Below are 18,448 nucleotides of genomic sequence, written 5' to 3'. Positions count from 1 at the left end.
ATTTGACAGTGATATTTTTGTGAAAAAAATAAATATTATTATTTTGAAGAATGGTTGGAATCTGCTGGGCCTCTGTTTACTGGTTGTCTTTTTTTTTTTTTAATTCTCAGTACAGGTAACAAAAGTTGTTTGATAAATGGTCTGATTTTGCTTCTTTTATTATCTTTGATAATGTTTTAGGAATTGATGGTTTCTTATGTGATTTCATTAAGGGAAATTGGCACACATATACGTAACAAACAACAAAATTAATTTTCTACAAATAACAACTCTTAAACTATGATATTTGTGTAATAATTGCCATATTACTCTTTACCACATTTACTTGAACATTTTTTTTTCTTCTTACAAATATGTTCTCTCTTCTATTTTTAATTGATTTCAACTTCTGCTACAATACTTATTAAACTTTGTATTTTACATTTTAAAAACATAGATTTTTTTCTTCACATAAAATGTTTTGAAACTTTCAAAACAAATTTATATTTTATAAATTTTATCAGATATTTCATTAACACGGTTTTAATTCTATACTATCATAAACATATAGTATAGATTCATCTCTCTCTCTCTCTCTCTCTCTCTCTCTCTCTCTCTCTCTCTCTCTCTCTCTCTCTCTCTCTCTCTCTCTCTCTCTCTCTCTCTCTCTCTCTCTCTCTCTCTCTCTCTCTCCCTCCCTCCCTCCCTCCCTCCCTCCACTACACTACCCTTTGTGTGAACATTGTTTATCTATTCCATATACACATCATAAATAGAATAGTCTTTCTTATCCGCTGTGTTGTGTTCATGCTCACGCGCTGTAAAAGAGAAAAATGTCCACTTATGTAATCAATTGACACAATTACCAAAAGATGACTATATTCTTAATTCTTTTTCTATTATGGTCATCTTACAAATTCACCCTTTCATTAATTTGTTCTGTTCTATAATTCGCTTCTCGTAGAATATACACTAATCAAGCTGCATATTCATATCAGGCACAATAGATTTTAGAAACAATACTCTTTTCCATATTTCCATTAAGTAATTTAAAACATCATATGATTCGATATAAAGTTGATTATAATATTTTAAATTAATTATGCTTATAGCTAACCTCTGCAACAGATTCGTGGGATTATTGGTTTGTGTATTTTAATGGATTTAAAAATCTAAACTAAATCTATATTGGTTCTATGATTTTAAAGTTCATATTGAAATCAAGTGTTATTGGTTTTATGATTTATAAATTCTAATTTAAATCATGTGTTATTCAATCATATAGATTTATTAATAGATTTGATTTTATAATGGATTTGTATAGTTTTCTTTATTAAAAAATACAACTCAAATCCGATGAAAAACTTCCAGATTTGTAAATACTAATCCGATAAAACTTTAAAATCAGTATGTTTTACTTGGATTTGTAAATACTATATAAATTTCTAAATCAATCAAAATATATAAACTAATAACACATAAATACGTCAGGCTGTTAATTGTAATTGTGAACATAATAACCACACAGACAATGAGAACTAGAGGAAGATATGTTCTTGTTGTTATTGTAGATAATTAGACTTTGGTAGTGTACTTACGGCCATAGAAAAATATTATGGACGTACGTGAAACAAAATATATTCATTCACCTACTACTCTCAGTTTCTCCAAAAAATAAACAATCACTATCTGAAAATGTTGCGTGGTATGCAGAAAATGGGGGGCTCTCGGTTTCACACTCATACTTTTTCTGTAGTAAATATCTGCTTATTGTTTCGTGTCAAGAAAGTATGGTTAAGAATGAACAAAACAAAAGCAACAAGAACCAAAAAAAACACGATCATGTATTGTCTTTTTCTTTTAGAGTTACGATTTGCCGCAACATCCACCTCTTTTCCCAGTCTCCTGCTCGCTGGGAATGATGATCCTAGTCCCCTTTAAGAGACTTGAATTCCCATCAGCGTCATCATCATCAGCAGTTAGTGTTTTCTTGCTGATTATACGATAAATCTCTGTTAAAATAGTCAGAAACGCGGTTTCGACATTGGTGGCCTCGAGAGCAGAGGTTTCCATGAAGAACAAGTTCTCTCTTTGTGCAAACTCCTGCGCGTCTTCTGTTGGTACTGCTCTTAGGCTTCCAAGATCACATTTGTTTCCAATTAGCATAATCACTATATTTTTGTCAGCATGCCCTCTTAATTCTTCCAGCCATTTAGCCATGTGATCAAATGATTGACGTTTGGTCATGTCATAGACCAGCATTGCCCCAACAGCTCCACGGTAGTATGCGCTTGTCACCGCCCGGTATCTAAAAAAGATAGAAACAGTAAGAATATATGATGTATATATATATATCATACAGAATGGTATTATCAAAATAACATAGTCATGTTACCATTGGCGTGACATATTAAACTATATATATATATATATATATAAGTTGATGGGGACTTAGTTTCACAATATTTGTACTTATTATGAACAGTTATGACCAAGAAGCAGAAAATCAATTCAGATAAGTGAAACAAGAGAAGTAGCTCCAAAAAAAAAGAGTAACAAGAGCAACGTGGAGCTATCTTACAGACCAATATTGTTGCCACTTTCTTCATTGGCAATACTAGCTAGTCTTTTCTCACTAAAACTGTACCATGCATATATGTGTTGCCTAAAATTCGAAACATCTCTACCAGATTTAATTGATATGGACGAGTTGTGAATGTTTCTGATAATCAGTCTTCGAGGGTAGTTTATTTACAGATAATGAATGCAATATCTTGACCACATTTTCTATATACATGTCACTCTCACAAATAATGTCATAACCAAAAGAAGGTGCAAACCTTTCTTGGCCAGCGGTATCCCAAATCTGAGCTTTGACGGTTTTGTTATCGATGACGAGCGTTTTAGTCTGGAACTCGACACCGATGGTGGCTTTAGAGTCGACGCTGAACTCGTTCCTAGCGAACCGAGCCAGCAGCTGAGTTTTCCCAACCGCCGAATCACCGATCAACACCACTTTGAAGACATAATCGATCTTTTGGTTGTAATCTCCTTGCAAATTAGACATTTGATATACGTAGATAATATTCCAGATCACGAATCCCAAAAGGCTCCTCCTCTCCTCAAACAGATCGACGCGAAGAGTCTCGGATTCGTATTGCGCACGTAAGCAGCCGAATCTACCATGCATGAACGGACAAGAAACTCAGATCAAAGAGCGAGGACAGAAATGGTGGTTAGGCATCTGATACAAGGGGAAGGAGAAAAGCGAAAAAGGGCGGATTAACGGCCGATGCGGGACCCAGTTACTCTAGGTAATATTCCTCTGTGGCGTGGATCACGTACTCCACGAAATCATCGTAGCCGTTTGTTTTACTTGTAGCCCTAGGTTCACCGTTAGATCGCTTAACCATTTTAATTCCAAACCGGATTGGTACAAGTGTTGAATCCAAACGAACTAAACAAAAAATCAAGCAGGATCATTTCGGTTTACCCAAAATAACGAAGTAACCCCTTAAATTCTATTAATTACGCGTTTGGTACCCTCTTTATTTTCACTTCATCAGATTAGGTCAAGAGACGATCAATAGGCGGCAAGGTCAGAAAATTATTGGCGCCATAAAACGACCTCCCTTCTTCATAAACTCGATCGCTTCACACTCTCTGATGCGTGCTGCTGTCTTCGTCGAAAGAGTATAACGATAACGTATGGAGATGGAGAACGATGGGAGATGTAGCGAGAAAAGCCTATACGAGGTAGATATCTCTTTTATTAATCCTCTGCGAATCGCAATTAGGGTTAAGAGGTTGTTTAGATTTGGGGGGGATCTGTTCGAATTTAAGCTTCGAATTGTTTTTTGAGTTGTATTGTTCTTATCCTCATCGTTTGGATTGCTTCTTTTAGTGATGTTCGGTGTCTGAATTTCATAGTTAATTGTTGAAATTTTAATTGTTTATGATCCAATGTTTATATTTTGAGGAATCTGTCTATCATCCACTTGTTTTGTTGGTGATTAATTGTATGATTAAATTCAAATCTAAGTCGGTTTCTGTTAAAGGTTCTTGGTGTCGGAGAGACAGCAACACAACAGGAGATAAAGAAAGCATACCATAAGCTGGCTTTGAGGCTTCATCCTGATAAAAACAAGGACGATGAGGTTATTATACCCTTTTCTCTCGATTGGCTTTGTTTCCTTTACTTTGTTTTGTATGTATTCACAAGGAAGTTTGATTTTTCTTTGTGGTTTAAAACAGGGAGCTAAGGAGAAGTTTCAGCAGCTGCAGAAGGTGATATCGATTCTTGGTGATGAAGAGAAGAGAGCAGTCTATGATCAAACTGGCTCTGTTGATGATGCTGTAAGTCTTGCTTCTTCAAATTTCTTATCTTTGTGATTTTATTCTCAGATGTTTAGTTACCATGCTGGTTATTTTGTTGATTACATCCCCTGAAATTCACACTAATGCACATATGTATAAGTATCGTTTACTATTTCCATTTTCTATTCATTTGAATTGGTGAAAGGAAAATGCTTTCGACCTCGGTAAGAAAACTGCAAGAAGTTCCTTTTATAAACTTGTATTTTCTTATCTCATTAGGATCTTTCGGGAGATGTGGTTGACAACTTGAGGGACTTCTTCAAGGCTATGTACAAGAAGGTAACCAGCAACATTCAGAGTTTGATTCCTGTTTTGACTTTGCACATCACTCTTTGTTCACTTGCTGAATCTTGTGTGTAAATAGGTCACCGAGGAAGATATTGAAGAGTTTGAGGCCAACTACAGGGGTTCTGAGTCCGAGAAGAAAGACTTGATTGAGCTCTACACCAAGTTTAAGGGTAAAATGAGCAGGTAAAATGATCATCCACCTTGTTTTCATTCATTCATTCATTCGTTATTTTCAGTTTTGTGAACTTGGAGTTTATTTGAATACATTTCTTACAGGCTTTTCTGCTCAATGCTTTGCTCAAACCCCAAGCTTGACTCACACCGTTTCAAAGATATTATTGACGAGGCCATTGCAGCGGGTAAGCTTGTCTCTTTTGCAGTAACTCTGTGTGCCAGGTCGTGTTATTTGTTTGTGGAGCTATGAAACCATTGTTTCACTTGCGCAGGAGAAGTGAAGGCAACAAAAGCTTACAAGAAGTGGGCAAAGGAAATTTCAGAAATAAAACCCCCAACGAGTCCTCGAAAGACTAGAAGAAAGTAAACTTCTCTATCTCTGTCTTACCTTTCTTCCAATAGTTTCCCTCTTAAAAGTAAAAACTTTTCTTGTGACATGTTTCAAATGTTCAATACTTGTAGAGCAAAGAAAGGCGCAGAGACGGATCTTTACGCTTTGATTGCACAGCGAAGAGATGCGAGGAAAGAGAAGTTCGACACAATGTTCTCGTCACTTGTCTCCAGGTATGGTGAAAATGCTGACTCAGAGCCCAACGAAGAAGAATTTGAAGCTGCTAAGAGAAAACTTGAAAGCCAGAGATCATCATCATCATCGAAGAAGAAGAAGCCTAGAAGAAAGTAAAGCTTTTGGAGGGATGGGGAAGGGGTTGCAAACAAAGTAAGAAGACGTAGTGTGTGATCTTATAGGTTTTGTCTTTGTGATGGACAAGAAAGTTCTCAGCATCTTTAGATCACATGTTTGTTCTCCTAAGGTTACATTTCTGCTACAATGTGAATCTCTATCGTAATTCTAATCTGAAAGTATCACTTTTTTTTATCAATCAAGACAGTGTTTCACTGTTTTGCCTCTGAGAGATCTAAAATAATTTGGGGATTATATATTTCACAGAACATAAAAAGAAACTTTAACCTTACCAAACTACTTCATATTATATTCGAAAGAGTAAAAACGCAATTAACGCCAAAAAAATGAAGGAAAAATTCCGACAAGAAAAGGAAGGAATCTAGTTTCGAACAGAACTCACTCAGACATAAGTAAAGTACAATTTTTTAAAGTAAAGTATTAGCAGCAACTTCCTAAACGAAGAAAAGTAAAGGTAGTAAGTAGTATTAAGCAAGCAAGAGAAAGAGTCGCATATTGAGAAATGAGAAGTAGAGTTGGGTCTCCGATTCTTTGAAGAAAAACAATGGCTTGGGACTTGTTCTTATGGATTCTCTCCTTCTTCGTCAGCTTAGCCCTCGTCGCTTCCGTCTTCTATCAGGTCAACCCCCTTAATTTTAGTCAACAACTGAGATTCTTGAATCGAGATCTGTCCTAAGGATTTTCACTGTTCAAATCTTGAATGTCGGAATTGTTCACTTATTGTGATTTTAGTTTGTCTTCAAGACTAGTTTTAGCAGCTACTGGGCCTGTACTAAGATGATTCTTCCTTAGTGGAAAGTTGATGTCTTTGCGAGATAATAGGGAGAAGAAGTGATGGAGTCAATGAGATATAAAGATACTACTTGTACCTCTTGCTAATGATTATTAGCCTCAGTTCCCTTCTTCTATTGATATGGTGTGAAGTTTTTTTTGTGTGTAGGTTATATGTTTAACGGATTTAGAAGCTGATTACTTGAACCCTTTTGAAACATCAACCCGTATCAACCGATTGATACTACCGGAGTTTATCCTCCAAGGCTCACTCTGTGTTCTCTTCCTTATCACATGGCATTGGGTGTTTTTTCTCGTGGCTCTCCCTGTAACATGCTATCACGCAATGCTGTAAGTCTCTCTCTCCCTAATCCTATATTAGTATTATTGTTTCTTGACTGACATTTATGGAAACTAACATATTAGAAAACCTTCTCTTTACTAAAGATACAAAGAGCGAAGACATCTCATCGATGTCACTGAAGTGTTCCGTGGTATTAGCTTTGAGAAGAAGCTCCGGTTTACCAAGCTCGGGTTCTACATCTTTCTCTTCATCATGGTTGTCTTTAGGTAAGAAAAACACACAGCTTTAGACGCTATCTTCTTGAAATCTTTTCTCTCTGTTACTGAGTCCATAACACGTTTTTTTGACAGGCTCACACTCTCAGCGGTGTATAGCTTCACGGAAGATGATGATCTACTTCATTTGTTTTGATGTACTCTATTTTGTTTTCTTAGTGTGTGTGTTAGACATTTATGACGGCTGTTTCTTACATCCCTGCTTAGAGTATTAGTCAATTAGGGATTTACTCAAAATTTCACAGGACAACAGATTGCTCACAAGCTAAATTGAAACACTTATTAGAGAAAAAGGAAAGTTTCTATATTTGACAAGTAAAGAAAATGTTTTTTTTTTCTCATACTCAAAACTTGATCAGGTTCCTTGGTTGAGTTTGTCAGAAGACAAGTGTGTATTAGCGAAACAAATGGAAATGTCCCAAATGGTGTAAGCAAACCAGTTTATACTTCTCTTGTTTTACGAGCCCTGCACATTTCTCCAACAAACCACTCCAAAGCATCTGCTCTTTCTTTACTCTGCGGTGGACCAAGTTTTGTAAACTTTTACAGAACTGAAGACATTTCACTCGGCTCTTAGTTTCACCGTCTTGGCTTCATTGACCTCAACGCTTCCAGACAAACACTCACTTTCTGCTACAACTTCAGAGCTCGAAATGGAGAGCTTTCTCTCATCCATTGGTTCCAGAACTTCCTCCTGAGTTTCAGCTTCTTGTCCACTCACAACCCCGACATCAACATTACGTAGCTGAGATTCTACAGTGTAGTTTAGAGTCTCATGGTCTAACTTACAGCTCAATGTGTTGCAGCTTGGATCAACTCTTTTTTAGTTTCAAGTTTCATTTGTGAATGATGCCGCTTGCGATGAGCTGCTAGGTTCAGTCTTAGCATTCGTCCAAAACGAATAAAGGTTTTCCAAAATTGAATCTCTCTCCTTAGCAAACTTGCTTGGCAGTGAACTTCTTGTCTTATCCTTTGGACTGTCTATAGGGAAAACAGGAAGATAAATAGGAGACAGGTTTTGGAACCGAAGGAGGTATGGCTGTAGACACGGTTTCCTTAACAATTCACTAGCCTGTAAGAACAATTATTTGCATTAGTATTGTTAGTAAAACATTAAAAAAAGCTGGTGTGATGTAATTTCATACATACAGCAACCCGAGGTCCTGAAGAAAGGCAGTATAAATAAATGTGATTCTTTATCAGTTACTTGAAGTCTTGAATATATTGGGATTAAAACTCTTTTAACTTATGTCAGATTTATATGGTTGATCTTCTAATACCTCAAGGCACATGCTGTTAGAAATACCCCAAACCTATTTTAAAAATATACTATGATTGTAAATATTCAAATGGGTCCAGACTCGAGAGAGATGATATAAAGAGAATACAAAAGATGGTAGATAACACACCAAGGGAGCAGGCTTTCCTGGATTGATAAGTTTCGCCAAACCATAATTACTTGGTCATGGGTAGTAATTTGAAGCTAACTAGAGCACATTAACTTTGAAGTGAAAAGAGTAAAATCATTCTTCTCATTTATCATGCCAAGCTGGATGTGCTAATCTTTTGGAAGAAACTCGAGAGGAATTGTAAGAAGTAAGAACCCTGAGCTGTAATACAGAATGGGCCTTGATTAGCAAATATATGGGCTTTATATTTCAATGGGCCTTGTTCGAGTCCTCTCGCGCGTTTTAACTCACTCGGACAGTATACTTCTTTTTGGCGGCGGAGTAGTTAGGTCGTAAACGTGAACACGACCTGTCTGTATTGTTAGCGATGGAACTAGACTTCAAGTGTTCGGATGTCGGAGTCTGGAAGAAGGCTCTGTCTTCCTACGAATCAAAAATCGAGTCTCTCAACAAACCAGACCTCGTCTCTCTCGACCAATACTACCGCGTCGAGCTCCCTTCTCTTCTTCACGACCGAGACCCTAACCCTTACCTCACCACCTCCGAGCTTTCTCAGCTCATGAAATGGAAGCTCTCTCGCGGCAAATGGCGGTACAAACTCTCTCTCTCAATCTCTCTCTAAACACTCCTAGATTTGATTTCTTCAGTTTTGTTTTACTTCTTCTCCCTTTTGCTCCTCCAAGGCCGCGTCTTCTCGACTTCGTGTCGTCTCTCGACGATTCCGTGGTGAAGTCTGCTTCTGAGAAGGCTTTCAAATCGCTCCCTGACATCTCCAAGGCTGTGAACGAGCTCACCGTGCTTAAAGGCGTGGGTCCCGCTACTGCCTCCGCTGTTCTGGCGGCTTACGCTCCCGACATTGCTCCGTTTATGTCCGACGAGGTACGTTAATCAGAGAGCAGCAAAGGAACGATCTTTATTGAACCCTTTTTCTCTCTCTCTCTAACATTCTAATTGTGAACTGTAAAGGCAATGGAGGTGGCTCTTGGGAACTCAAAGGACTACTCTTTGAAGCGATACTTGTTGTTTGTCGCTAAGCTACAGAAAAAATCAAAGGTTAGCCTCTCTCTCTCTCTCTCTCTCTCTCTCTTTCAGACAAAGTTAATTGTGTGTTTTCACTTTTGTCCCTGCTACACAGACTTGCCTACTCTAGAATCTTCACTTATACTGTGGTAGGAACTTTCTCATGTGTGATAGCATTAAATTAATTATTTTCTTACTGCTGTTTCAGTGCATTGTGATTCTATTTAGTTAGAGTCTTACATATGCGCTGAATCATTGACTGTCTTCTCTCTCGTCTAGGAGGAAAGGTGTTTAAAGCATTAGTTTAAATTTAAACTGGACTTTGCCTTAAAAATAATAGTTATGGATTGTAGGAATTAAAGCTGGAAGGAGAGTGGGGTGGAGCTTCGGATGTTGAGAGAGCTCTATGGAGTTGTCATGTGCGTTCCAAGTCAAAGCCAGCCGAGAAGAGCTCATCGGAGAAGAAAAGAAAACGTAAGGAGTAACCAACCACCAAAGAACCCTGTTGTAGTATATTCATTCAGTTATCATCGGCTCTTTTTTTTTCATAATCTGGACGAATATCTAGAGCAGATTTTGTCATTCCCCCTTGTTTTGTAACTTTCTTGCTTATTCGCGTTCTATCTATTTTAAGATCTACCATAAAATGTCTCTGCAAGTGTTCCTGAATTCTTCAACTACTCTAGTAGTAATACTAGTATGCCTATCCATTTTCATGAGTGTTTTGGCCTCAATCACAAAGATTAAGGATTGAGAGAGATAGATACTCAGGATCCGTGGCTAGCCACACTGCACAAGGTGTATGAATCAACAGAAAGATGCTATAAAAGACAACCCGAGTTTGTTATATACATTTAACCTGAAGATAGAAAAGATTTCCTTGAGCATCATGAATATGAATTCAACTTATTGTTACATTAGTAGTATACTATAAACCAAGGAATGGATACTTCCATTGTCGGTCTCGACATTGAAAGCAAGAGGTCCTGATTTCCCCAATTCAAATAACTCATTGACAAATGAGAATGAGTTAAAGATGTAAGATTTTATATTTACCATTCTCATAAACAAGGGGTCTTCTTTTAGTTGGTATCCGCTTAACCATATAAACCGATCGATAGCCAAATCTAAACCAACAAAACTCGAGTTAGTCCATAACCAAGTAGGTAGGGGGTTTATAATAATATTTCTGCTTTTATTATCTTTAGATCTTTTGCCTTTTCTCACTTCTATCCAATCAAATCAAAATCGAATATTCACAAGAAAGAATCCAGAAATAAAAAAGTTGGGGTCACGTGAGCTCATGCACGTAGAGTAGAACGGACAAAGCCGTGTGTAAAAAAGTGCGCACATGGAAGCAAGCTGATCAATGACATTACTTTTTCAACTATGTGGGTAGTTTTGTTATTTAAGAAAATACAGAGCTCTCTGGAGCTAATAAGAATATTACGCGGGGCTTATTTTGCAAATTTCCGTTAAGTTGTTCGATGTGCTTCTGGGGGGGAATGGTGGGCTGATTGTAGACAAAACGACGTCTCGGAGATTGAAACTACAGATCGTGTCTCCGCTGCTTCTTCTTTCAATCCGATTTCAGACAACCTTTTTCCTCGGACAGAAGATTTCGCTTTTTTTTTTCCAGGTCAGCTTCTTTACCTTAACTCAAACTCTTTAGCTTACTCTGTTTTGCTTTAGTTATTAGAAAGCTTACTCTTTTTTTCTTTCTTTTCACTTTGTGTTTTGCATAAGACGTAGTTGACTTTCAGAATCTCAAAAAGTTTTAAGCTTATTTTTTTCTCCGAGGAATTCAAATTTTAATATGATTTAAATTTCATTTGTCTGTTGAATTCTGTTAAAAGAATAGATTTTGAATCCTCGGGTGGTGAGTTATTGGTTTGAGTGATGAACTGCTGCTTTATGCTTAGTTTCTCTCGCGTGTGATAGATTAACAAGCCTCGGTTTGGTTTCAGTTGATGTTAGTTACATAAACCGTTTTCTTTGTTCTTAATCTGTTTCCTAATTAGTAGTTGATTAATAAAGCTACTGTAGTGTGACTTAAGCCGGTTTTACTGAACCAATATCTTCATCTCTTGTTCGTGTGCCCAAAACCACAAGCTTATACAAGAGATACTAGTACTTAAACTGTTTATATTTTCATTTAGCTCAGTCAATAGTTCACTGGTTGTTCCTTGTCCATTCATATTGGTTGTTTTGGTAGGGTGCTTTAGTTGTTTTTCTCTTCCTCTTTGCAGCCCTATAGTGTTATTCTGCACCAGAGGTTAATCGCCGCACTGCAAGTTGGAGCAGTCGTGAATATTTGTCTCGGCATTAAGTATTAGTACATAAATCAATATGGCTGATACCAGTTCAAGGACTGATGCCTCAACTGATGGCGACACAGATCCTAGAGATCTGGGGGTTAGCTCGTAATCTGGCTCTTATCATTTCCTTATTTTATTTTCTCTTACAGTGTCACTCGTGGCAGGCTTGAACCGGGGTTCCCTTGGTCAAACTTGGGACGTTCTACCGGTAGAGCCAAATCCACAGGACTAACTCCCTGATGTTAATTACATGCAGTCCGAGAGAGGGCAAATGATGCTTGCCGGTGCTTCTGATTCCAGTGATCGATCAAAAGATAAGTTAGATCAAAAGGTGATATATTCATCTCTTTGGATCAACAACTATCTGTTCATATTGCTCATATGCATAAACCTTTTTTTTTTTGTATCCATAGACCCTTCGCAGGCTTGCTCAAAATCGAGAGGCAGCAAGGAAAAGTAGACTGAGGAAGAAGGTATAATCTTGTTTGGATTTTTCTTATGTATTCCTCCTTATCTGCAGAAGAATAAGCTATTTACCATTACCTTGCAACGTGTTACTGTTTCCTCCATAGGCGTATGTTCAGCAACTGGAGAACAGCCGATTGAAGCTGACTCAACTTGAGCAAGAGCTGCAAAGAGCAAGGCAACAGGTTCAACTCTTTTTTTTCTTCTTCTTATTTGGTTTGATTCTTGTAAGTAAGAGTTCTGCATACATTACTAATATTTCTTACTTCCATAATTTTAGGGAGTTTTCATCTCAAGCTCTGGAGACCAAGCCCATTCTACCGGTGGAAATGGTGTGTTGTTTTCTTTCCTTTTCATTAGTTTTCTGATTGATCCTTTGGCTTGTAACTTATAGGAAAGATAATTGCATATTCTTCATTGGCTAGTGGCTTGATGTTTGTTGATGGATTGGTGATTGCATAACTCATCTCATGGCAACATAAGGCTTGTTTAGAGTTCATAGTTTCAAGAGTCAGTTAGCATCTGGATGGGAAGTTAATGTTATGTTCAAGCTGGTGTAGGCTTAGGTTTGATAAGGTGTGAGTATCATGGGTTTGTTATTGATCTTATGTACTTGTCTTCTTGCAGGGGCTTTGGCATTTGATGCCGAACATTCGCGTTGGCTTGAAGAAAAGAACAGGCTAATGAACGAGCTGAGATCTGCTCTGAATGCTCACGCTGGTGATACCGAGCTCCGGACAATTGTGGATGGAGTGATGGCTCACTATGAGGAGCTTTTCAGGATTAAGAGCAATGCAGCTAAGAACGATGTCTTCCATTTACTATCTGGAATGTGGAAAACGCCAGCTGAGAGATGTTTCTTGTGGCTTGGCGGGTTCCGCTCATCAGAACTTCTCAAGGTGAGCTACAAAGTTCATTGAGGACATGTTGTGAACAAAAACAAACTGACTCTAACGGCTCAAAACTTTTTACGACAGCTTCTTGCGAATCAGCTGGAGCCAATGACGGAACGACAGGTACTGGGCATCAACAGCTTGCAGCAGACCTCCCAGCAGGCTGAAGATGCGTTATCTCAAGGGATGGAGAGTTTACAGCAATCATTAGCTGAGACTTTGTCTAGTGGAACTCTTGGTTCAAGTTCGTCGGATAATGTTGCGAGCTACATGGGTCAGATGGCCATGGCAATGGGGCAATTAGGCACACTCGAAGGCTTTATACGCCAGGTACATTTGGAATGCGAATGTATGTTCGTTAGATATATATCCTGTAATGAAAAGAGATAAATCTTATGCATAGGTATCTCTGTCTGTTATTGGAGTTCATAGGGCATGCATTTCTTGGTGACAGGCTGATAACTTGAGGCTGCAAACACTGCAACAGATGATTAGAGTGTTGACAACGCGTCAGTCAGCTCGTGCTCTTCTTGCAATACACGATTATTCATCTCGACTACGTGCTCTTAGTTCCTTGTGGCTTGCCAGGCCAAGAGAGTGAACACACAAGAATTGTGCGTTGCTCAGCTCTATACATAATTGTACGGTAGGGACACTCTTTCCAAGAGAGAGAGAGAGATCACAAAGCAAGGCCTTCTCAGATTCTTACCAAAAGCAATATTTTGGAAAGCAGATTTTGAAATAGTTTCCTGAGATCCTCAGACTTAGATTGTTGTGTGTTGTAATCTTTAGCCAATCAGGTTGTGTTAGTTTCTAAAGAGTGAATGTTTATAGTCTTTGAACATTGAGAGCTTGTAGAACATCAGTGTAATATCTTAGCACCAAAACATGACAGAAGATGGGATACTTTCAGGAATTTAGATTGTATTATCATCATAAGTCAAATAGACATTCAGTTTACATTGAGAGTTGGAAAGAAAAGAGAGCTGATTATGTATCTTGAAATCATAGCATTATTTGCACAGGTCACAGATAAAACTTGAATGTTTGGTGAAATTAATACAAATGAAAATGTCTAATTATTCTCGAATTTGGTAATCCAGTAGAGAAAACAATCACCAGCTCAAACGTAGTTACTGGTGTAGAAGTTCTTGAGAAAATCAGACTTCCCTTGATCTTTGCTTCCGGTATTCTGCACCAGCCCTTCACCCACCACGTACTGACCAATAATGTGGTGACGCTGCTTTGCGTGGTCCACTATGTCAGTAAGCTCTTCCATTCCCTTGAATAAAAGGAGATCAATCACCTGCAGAAGCAACAAACTATCATCAGGAGAAGTATAGACTACATTCTAAAAGCACCTAAAAAGAGAACCAACACAATACGAGTCCACTGCATCCAAACACACAAGAAGCTGCCTTCAATTGATGCTTCAAAACTCAAACAAATGACCACAAAAGAAAGTGTCTAATGTCACATACAGAAGTAACCACAAGGGTAGGGTAGCACAGCTTTAACAGTAAGTAACGGTGTAAAGCTCCCACCTTTCCCCTCTGAGAAAATCTCCAGGTAGCACCCAACCCACATGACACTTCATCATCCATAAGATTAGACTATCCAGAAGGTAAAGCTTTCAACTTTCAAAGATAGATGATAATTAAAACAAGTCAAAATCACAATAGAACGCAAACACAATCTCCTAAGCATCAAAAAGCAATCAGATTAACAATACAAAAATGCAAAGAAGAAAATGTCTAATGTCACATGCAAAAGGAACCACAAGGTGGCACAGTTTTAGCAGAGAGTAACTGTGTAAAGCTCCCACCTTTCAGCTCTGAGCAAATCTCCCCCCAGCACCCACTACACAAGACACTTTATCATCGATAAGATTAAGACTACCCAGAAGGTAAAGCTTCCAACTTTCAAACATGGATAACAATTAAAACAAGTTAAAACCGCAACAGAACGCAAAGACAGTCTCCTAAACATCAATGAAGCAATCAGATTAACAATACAAAAAACCGTTCAAATGTTTCTCGTCAATGTGGTAACCAATGAGACTGAGATTAGGGGAAGTGCCTTAGGATCGGTGACGTGAGCGTTATTACGAATCTGAGCAGAGATCGCAAAGCGGAGCTGAGAAGGCGCGACGACATCTTGTAGATTGTAAATGTCCATTACGGTGGGGAGGGATCTACACGCAGCTCTGAAGAAATCGAAAACACGGCGGCGAGCCTCCGTCAGGTTAGCTGAGTTCGGCGGAACCCCGATCTTCCTCAACGTGAAAGGTGCTGCCATCTGATCTTACGCTGGTGAATCGCTCAAGAGAGAGAGTCTTTCCTTCTCTTCCTGAGATAAAAACAGAGTAAAACATCTGAACAGTCAACGACGTCGTTTGACGCTGAGTCTTTCAGGTTTCGGTTTAACTCTGGTTTAAATCATATTTGATTGAACCAATTGGGTTTCTGAAGAAGAGTAAGAAAGATCATTAGCTACCAACGACGTCGTTTCAAAAAGAGTAGCGAAATGGGCTTAGTTGATTTTTTCAGCTAGCGGGCCTACTCGATAAAATGAAATCTGAATTTGTAAATAGAACCGGGTCGTAGTTACTTCAGGTTTCGGTTTAATTTAAATCACATTTGATTGAACCAATTGGTTTTCATAAGAAGGGTAAAGTGGTCATTTACTTTGCATCCCGTCGGCTTAAACCTCTCTTCAGGACTTGGCGCCGTTCTTGGTTTATCATTCTCATGGCGGCGGAAACAAAGATGGTGAAGGACAGCTACAGCGATAATGATGAAGAAGAGAACTTCTCAGACGATGGAGACTGGGGAGATTGGGAAGCAGCTGAAAAGGACGACGACGACGGCTTCGAATCTGATTTCGTTTGTTTGTTCTGCGATTCACGCTTCGTTTCGTCTGATTCACTCTTCGACCACTGTCGTCTGAGCCACGGGTTTGATTTTCACGGAGCTAGAAAGGCACTGAAGCTGGACTTCTACGCTTCGTTTAAGCTCATTAACTATATTCGCTCACAGGTTAGTGAATCTCTCTGTTTCTCATGCTCTGTTTTATGCTTTTTTTTTATTGATAAAGTTTGTTCCTTTTAATGAAACTAGGTGGCTGAGAACAAGTGTTGGAGCTGGGGAGCTTTGGGGAAGTGTCAACTCGAAGCCAAAGATGTGAACTTTCCTTGGGATGAAGAGAAGTATCTGAAGCCCTTCTTGCAGGAGGATTCGCTTTTGTACAGCTTTGCAGATGACGAGGAGGAGGAAGATGAAGAAGAGGCGTTAGACAGGGAGGATTTGATTGAGGATTTACGGAAACTTGGGGATTTGAGCATTGTTGATGATGAAGCTATAGGGGAAAGCTCAGTGTCAAACAATGGCAAATGCAAGGATGTTAGTCTTATCTCAAACTCCGATGATGGGAAGCAAAGTTGTGCTGATGGTTTGGTGGTAGTGAATGGGAAGGGTAAAGAACCAAGTGTGTGTGATGGGAGGCTAGTTGGTAGGAACATCAGGAAGGTGAATGAAAACTATTTTGGATCTTATAGTTCGTTCGGAATTCACAGGGAGATGATAAGTGATAAGGTAAATGCATTTGATATTTGGGAAATCATGTCAATATGAACTAACTTGCAAATGTGTGAGTCTGTTTATTAAATGTTGGATGTATTCTCCTTCACAGGTTAGAACAGAAGCTTACAGGGACGCACTTTTGAAGAATCCTAGTCTCATGTCTGGCTCTGTTGTAATGGATGTTGGTTGTGGAACTGGAATATTGAGGTGAGTTAGTTGCTATCTTTCTCGCTCTATAGTGGCCATCTCATTCTCTTCAAGAATCCCCCAGTCATTCTTGGTTATTGCATCTAGATTTTAAGACTAAACATGTAAATTAAGTTTTTACTTGCATCTTCTTATGAGGCTCTATTTACCCATTGTGTTTTGCATTCTCAAGGCTTTCTTTACTTTACCATGTCTATATTCAGATTGCTTGATTTTTTTATGCCAAAGTTTTGGTGCTTCTTATTTAGGATATGCATGCAATATCCTAGTTGAAAAGGAATATTATACATTTTTTCCTTTTACATGCAGTCTCTTTGCTGCTAAAGCTGGGGCTTCAAGGGTGGTTGCAGTTGAAGCTAGTGAGAAGATGGCCAAAGTTGCTACGAAGGTTAGTTTTCTCTACTTTCTAAATCGTTTTTCGTTATCTTATATTTCTCATATATTAATTTTCTCCCGTTATTTTTCGTAACAGATTGCCAAGGATAACAAAGTGTTTAATGATAAGGAGCACAATGGGGTACTTGAAGTTGCGAACTCAATGGTTGAAGAGCTAGAAAAATCCATAAAGATTCAACCTCATAGTGTTGATGTGTTAGTCAGCGAATGGATGGGATACTGCCTTCTATATGAGTCAATGCTCACTTCCGTGCTCTATGCAAGAGATCGGTGGTTGAAGCCTGGAGGGGCAATCCTCCCTGACACAGCCACAATGGTATAAAAAAATTTCCCCCCTCTTAATGTTGTTTCCTCTTCTGTAATCACCTTAGTGAGTTTTCTTTTTATCCCTGTTTTCTCCTCCTTGGAATCAGTTTGTTGCTGGATTTGGAAAAGGCGCCACAAGTCTTCCTTTCTGGGAAGATGTCTATGGCTTTGACATGTCCTCAATTGGTAAAGAAATTCTTGAAGATACAGCTCGGATTCCCATTGTTGACGTTGTAGAGGAGCGTGATTTAGTGACACAGCCTGCACTTCTCCAGGTTTGAAAGCTCGAGCTTTATTTGTTTCTGCCAACCAAATGTACACAAGTTACTTGAATGTTCTATGTTTCTTTTGTTTGTAGTCATTTGACTTGGCTACCATGAAACCGGATGAAGTAGATTTCACAGCAACAGCAACACTGGAACCCACAGAGTCAGACACAGAAGCTAGGTTGTGCCACGGTGTTGTGCTGTGGTTCGACACAGGTTTCACGGATAGGTTCTGCAAGGAAAACCCAACCGTGCTATCCACATCACCCTACACACCCCCAACACATTGGGCACAAACGGTCTTGACTTTTCAAGAACCAATCTCAGTGGCTCCGGCAACTGTTCTGTCTGGTGATGATAGACTAGGAGCCGTTGGAACGAAAGAATGTCCCGCCTCAAGCATTCAACTTCGCGTGAGTGTTGCAAGAGCGTCTGAGCATCGCAGCATTGACGTCTCATTAGAGACTACAGGGGTGAGCTCAAAGGGTCAGAAGCGTCGTTGGCCAGTTCAGATATTTAATCTATGAATGTTATTGTACCCTATTGTAAGACTCGTTTTCTGCATTTTTGATCTACAAGGATGAGGATTAACTTCAGTGCTGCTAAAGGTCTTTTCCTTAATTAAATTGGTAGGTAGGATTTTTAAATTTGGAAATGATTTAGATTTGCCTCTGCTATTGGTTTGCTTTTAAATGTATAACATAGTAGTATTAGGA

The 18,448-nt window shown here is 38.7% G+C and overlaps 7 protein-coding genes across 12 annotated transcripts; 5 read left to right on the top strand and 2 right to left on the bottom strand.

Moving 5' to 3' along the window:
* Positions 1 to 88: 88 nt before the first annotated feature.
* On the bottom strand, positions 89 to 3,282 carry LOC103870267 (ras-related protein RABA4d). The gene is made up of 2 exons (XM_009148387.3): positions 2,820 to 3,282; positions 89 to 2,287 (listed from the first exon to the last, which is right to left on the bottom strand). The coding sequence occupies exons 1-2, from the start codon at positions 3,167 to 3,169 to the stop codon at positions 1,846 to 1,848; spliced, it is 792 nt and encodes a 263-aa protein (XP_009146635.1). The 5' UTR covers positions 3,170 to 3,282; the 3' UTR covers positions 89 to 1,845.
* Positions 3,283 to 3,517: 235 nt separating this feature from the next.
* Positions 3,518 to 5,717, top strand: LOC103870266 (chaperone protein dnaJ 6). The gene is made up of 8 exons (XM_009148386.2): positions 3,518 to 3,735; positions 4,038 to 4,136; positions 4,234 to 4,335; positions 4,576 to 4,635; positions 4,721 to 4,827; positions 4,921 to 5,003; positions 5,091 to 5,181; positions 5,281 to 5,717. The coding sequence occupies exons 1-8, from the start codon at positions 3,688 to 3,690 to the stop codon at positions 5,498 to 5,500; spliced, it is 810 nt and encodes a 269-aa protein (XP_009146634.1). The 5' UTR covers positions 3,518 to 3,687; the 3' UTR covers positions 5,501 to 5,717.
* A 107-nt stretch (positions 5,718 to 5,824) lies between these two features.
* LOC103870265 (protein cornichon homolog 1) lies at positions 5,825 to 7,178 on the top strand. Its single transcript, XM_018659310.2, has 5 exons — positions 5,825 to 6,018; positions 6,058 to 6,140; positions 6,462 to 6,643; positions 6,740 to 6,862; positions 6,947 to 7,178. The coding sequence occupies exons 2-5, from the start codon at positions 6,066 to 6,068 to the stop codon at positions 7,005 to 7,007; spliced, it is 441 nt and encodes a 146-aa protein (XP_018514826.1). The 5' UTR covers positions 5,825 to 6,018; positions 6,058 to 6,065; the 3' UTR covers positions 7,008 to 7,178.
* Positions 7,179 to 8,439: 1,261 nt separating this feature from the next.
* On the top strand, positions 8,440 to 10,014 carry LOC103870264. The gene is made up of 4 exons (XM_009148384.3): positions 8,440 to 8,871; positions 8,964 to 9,159; positions 9,247 to 9,333; positions 9,654 to 10,014. Exons 1-4 carry the CDS (start codon positions 8,648 to 8,650, stop codon positions 9,783 to 9,785), a joined length of 639 nt encoding a protein of 212 aa, XP_009146632.1. The 5' UTR covers positions 8,440 to 8,647; the 3' UTR covers positions 9,786 to 10,014.
* LOC103870263 (transcription factor TGA6) lies at positions 10,015 to 13,921 on the top strand. 6 transcript variants are annotated; one of them, XM_009148379.3, is made up of 10 exons: positions 10,015 to 10,223; positions 10,278 to 10,939; positions 11,550 to 11,715; positions 11,875 to 11,949; positions 12,032 to 12,091; positions 12,191 to 12,268; positions 12,364 to 12,415; positions 12,711 to 12,982; positions 13,061 to 13,306; positions 13,431 to 13,921. In XM_009148379.3, exons 3-10 carry the CDS (start codon positions 11,650 to 11,652, stop codon positions 13,575 to 13,577), a joined length of 996 nt encoding a protein of 331 aa, XP_009146627.1. In that variant the 5' UTR covers positions 10,015 to 10,223; positions 10,278 to 10,939; positions 11,550 to 11,649; the 3' UTR covers positions 13,578 to 13,921. The 6 variants fall into 6 exon arrangements, with proteins under 6 accessions (XP_009146627.1, XP_009146631.1, XP_009146630.1 ...); XM_009148383.3 differs by lacking the exon at positions 10,015 to 10,223 and having other exon boundaries at positions 10,269 to 10,939; positions 13,409 to 13,921; XM_009148382.3 differs by lacking the exon at positions 10,015 to 10,223 and having other exon boundaries at positions 10,269 to 10,939; positions 13,402 to 13,921.
* On the bottom strand, positions 13,884 to 15,352 carry LOC103870262 (NADH dehydrogenase [ubiquinone] 1 alpha subcomplex subunit 6). The gene is made up of 2 exons (XM_009148378.3): positions 15,056 to 15,352; positions 13,884 to 14,282 (listed from the first exon to the last, which is right to left on the bottom strand). The coding sequence occupies exons 1-2, from the start codon at positions 15,272 to 15,274 to the stop codon at positions 14,100 to 14,102; spliced, it is 402 nt and encodes a 133-aa protein (XP_009146626.1). The 5' UTR covers positions 15,275 to 15,352; the 3' UTR covers positions 13,884 to 14,099.
* A 333-nt stretch (positions 15,353 to 15,685) lies between these two features.
* LOC103870261 (probable protein arginine N-methyltransferase 3) lies at positions 15,686 to 18,387 on the top strand. Its single transcript, XM_018659137.2, has 7 exons — positions 15,686 to 16,014; positions 16,096 to 16,569; positions 16,667 to 16,764; positions 17,074 to 17,152; positions 17,237 to 17,476; positions 17,574 to 17,741; positions 17,825 to 18,387. The coding sequence occupies exons 1-7, from the start codon at positions 15,727 to 15,729 to the stop codon at positions 18,257 to 18,259; spliced, it is 1,782 nt and encodes a 593-aa protein (XP_018514653.1). The 5' UTR covers positions 15,686 to 15,726; the 3' UTR covers positions 18,260 to 18,387.
* The last annotated feature ends 61 nt before the right edge of the window (positions 18,388 to 18,448 follow it).

This window comes from Brassica rapa, chromosome A05, assembly GCF_000309985.2.
Source record: "Brassica rapa cultivar Chiifu-401-42 chromosome A05, CAAS_Brap_v3.01, whole genome shotgun sequence".
NCBI classification, from domain to species: Eukaryota; Viridiplantae; Streptophyta; class Magnoliopsida; order Brassicales; family Brassicaceae; genus Brassica; species Brassica rapa.
The sequence above is the reverse complement of the archived record's forward strand: the minus strand, read 5'-3'. Positions and strand labels throughout refer to the sequence as shown.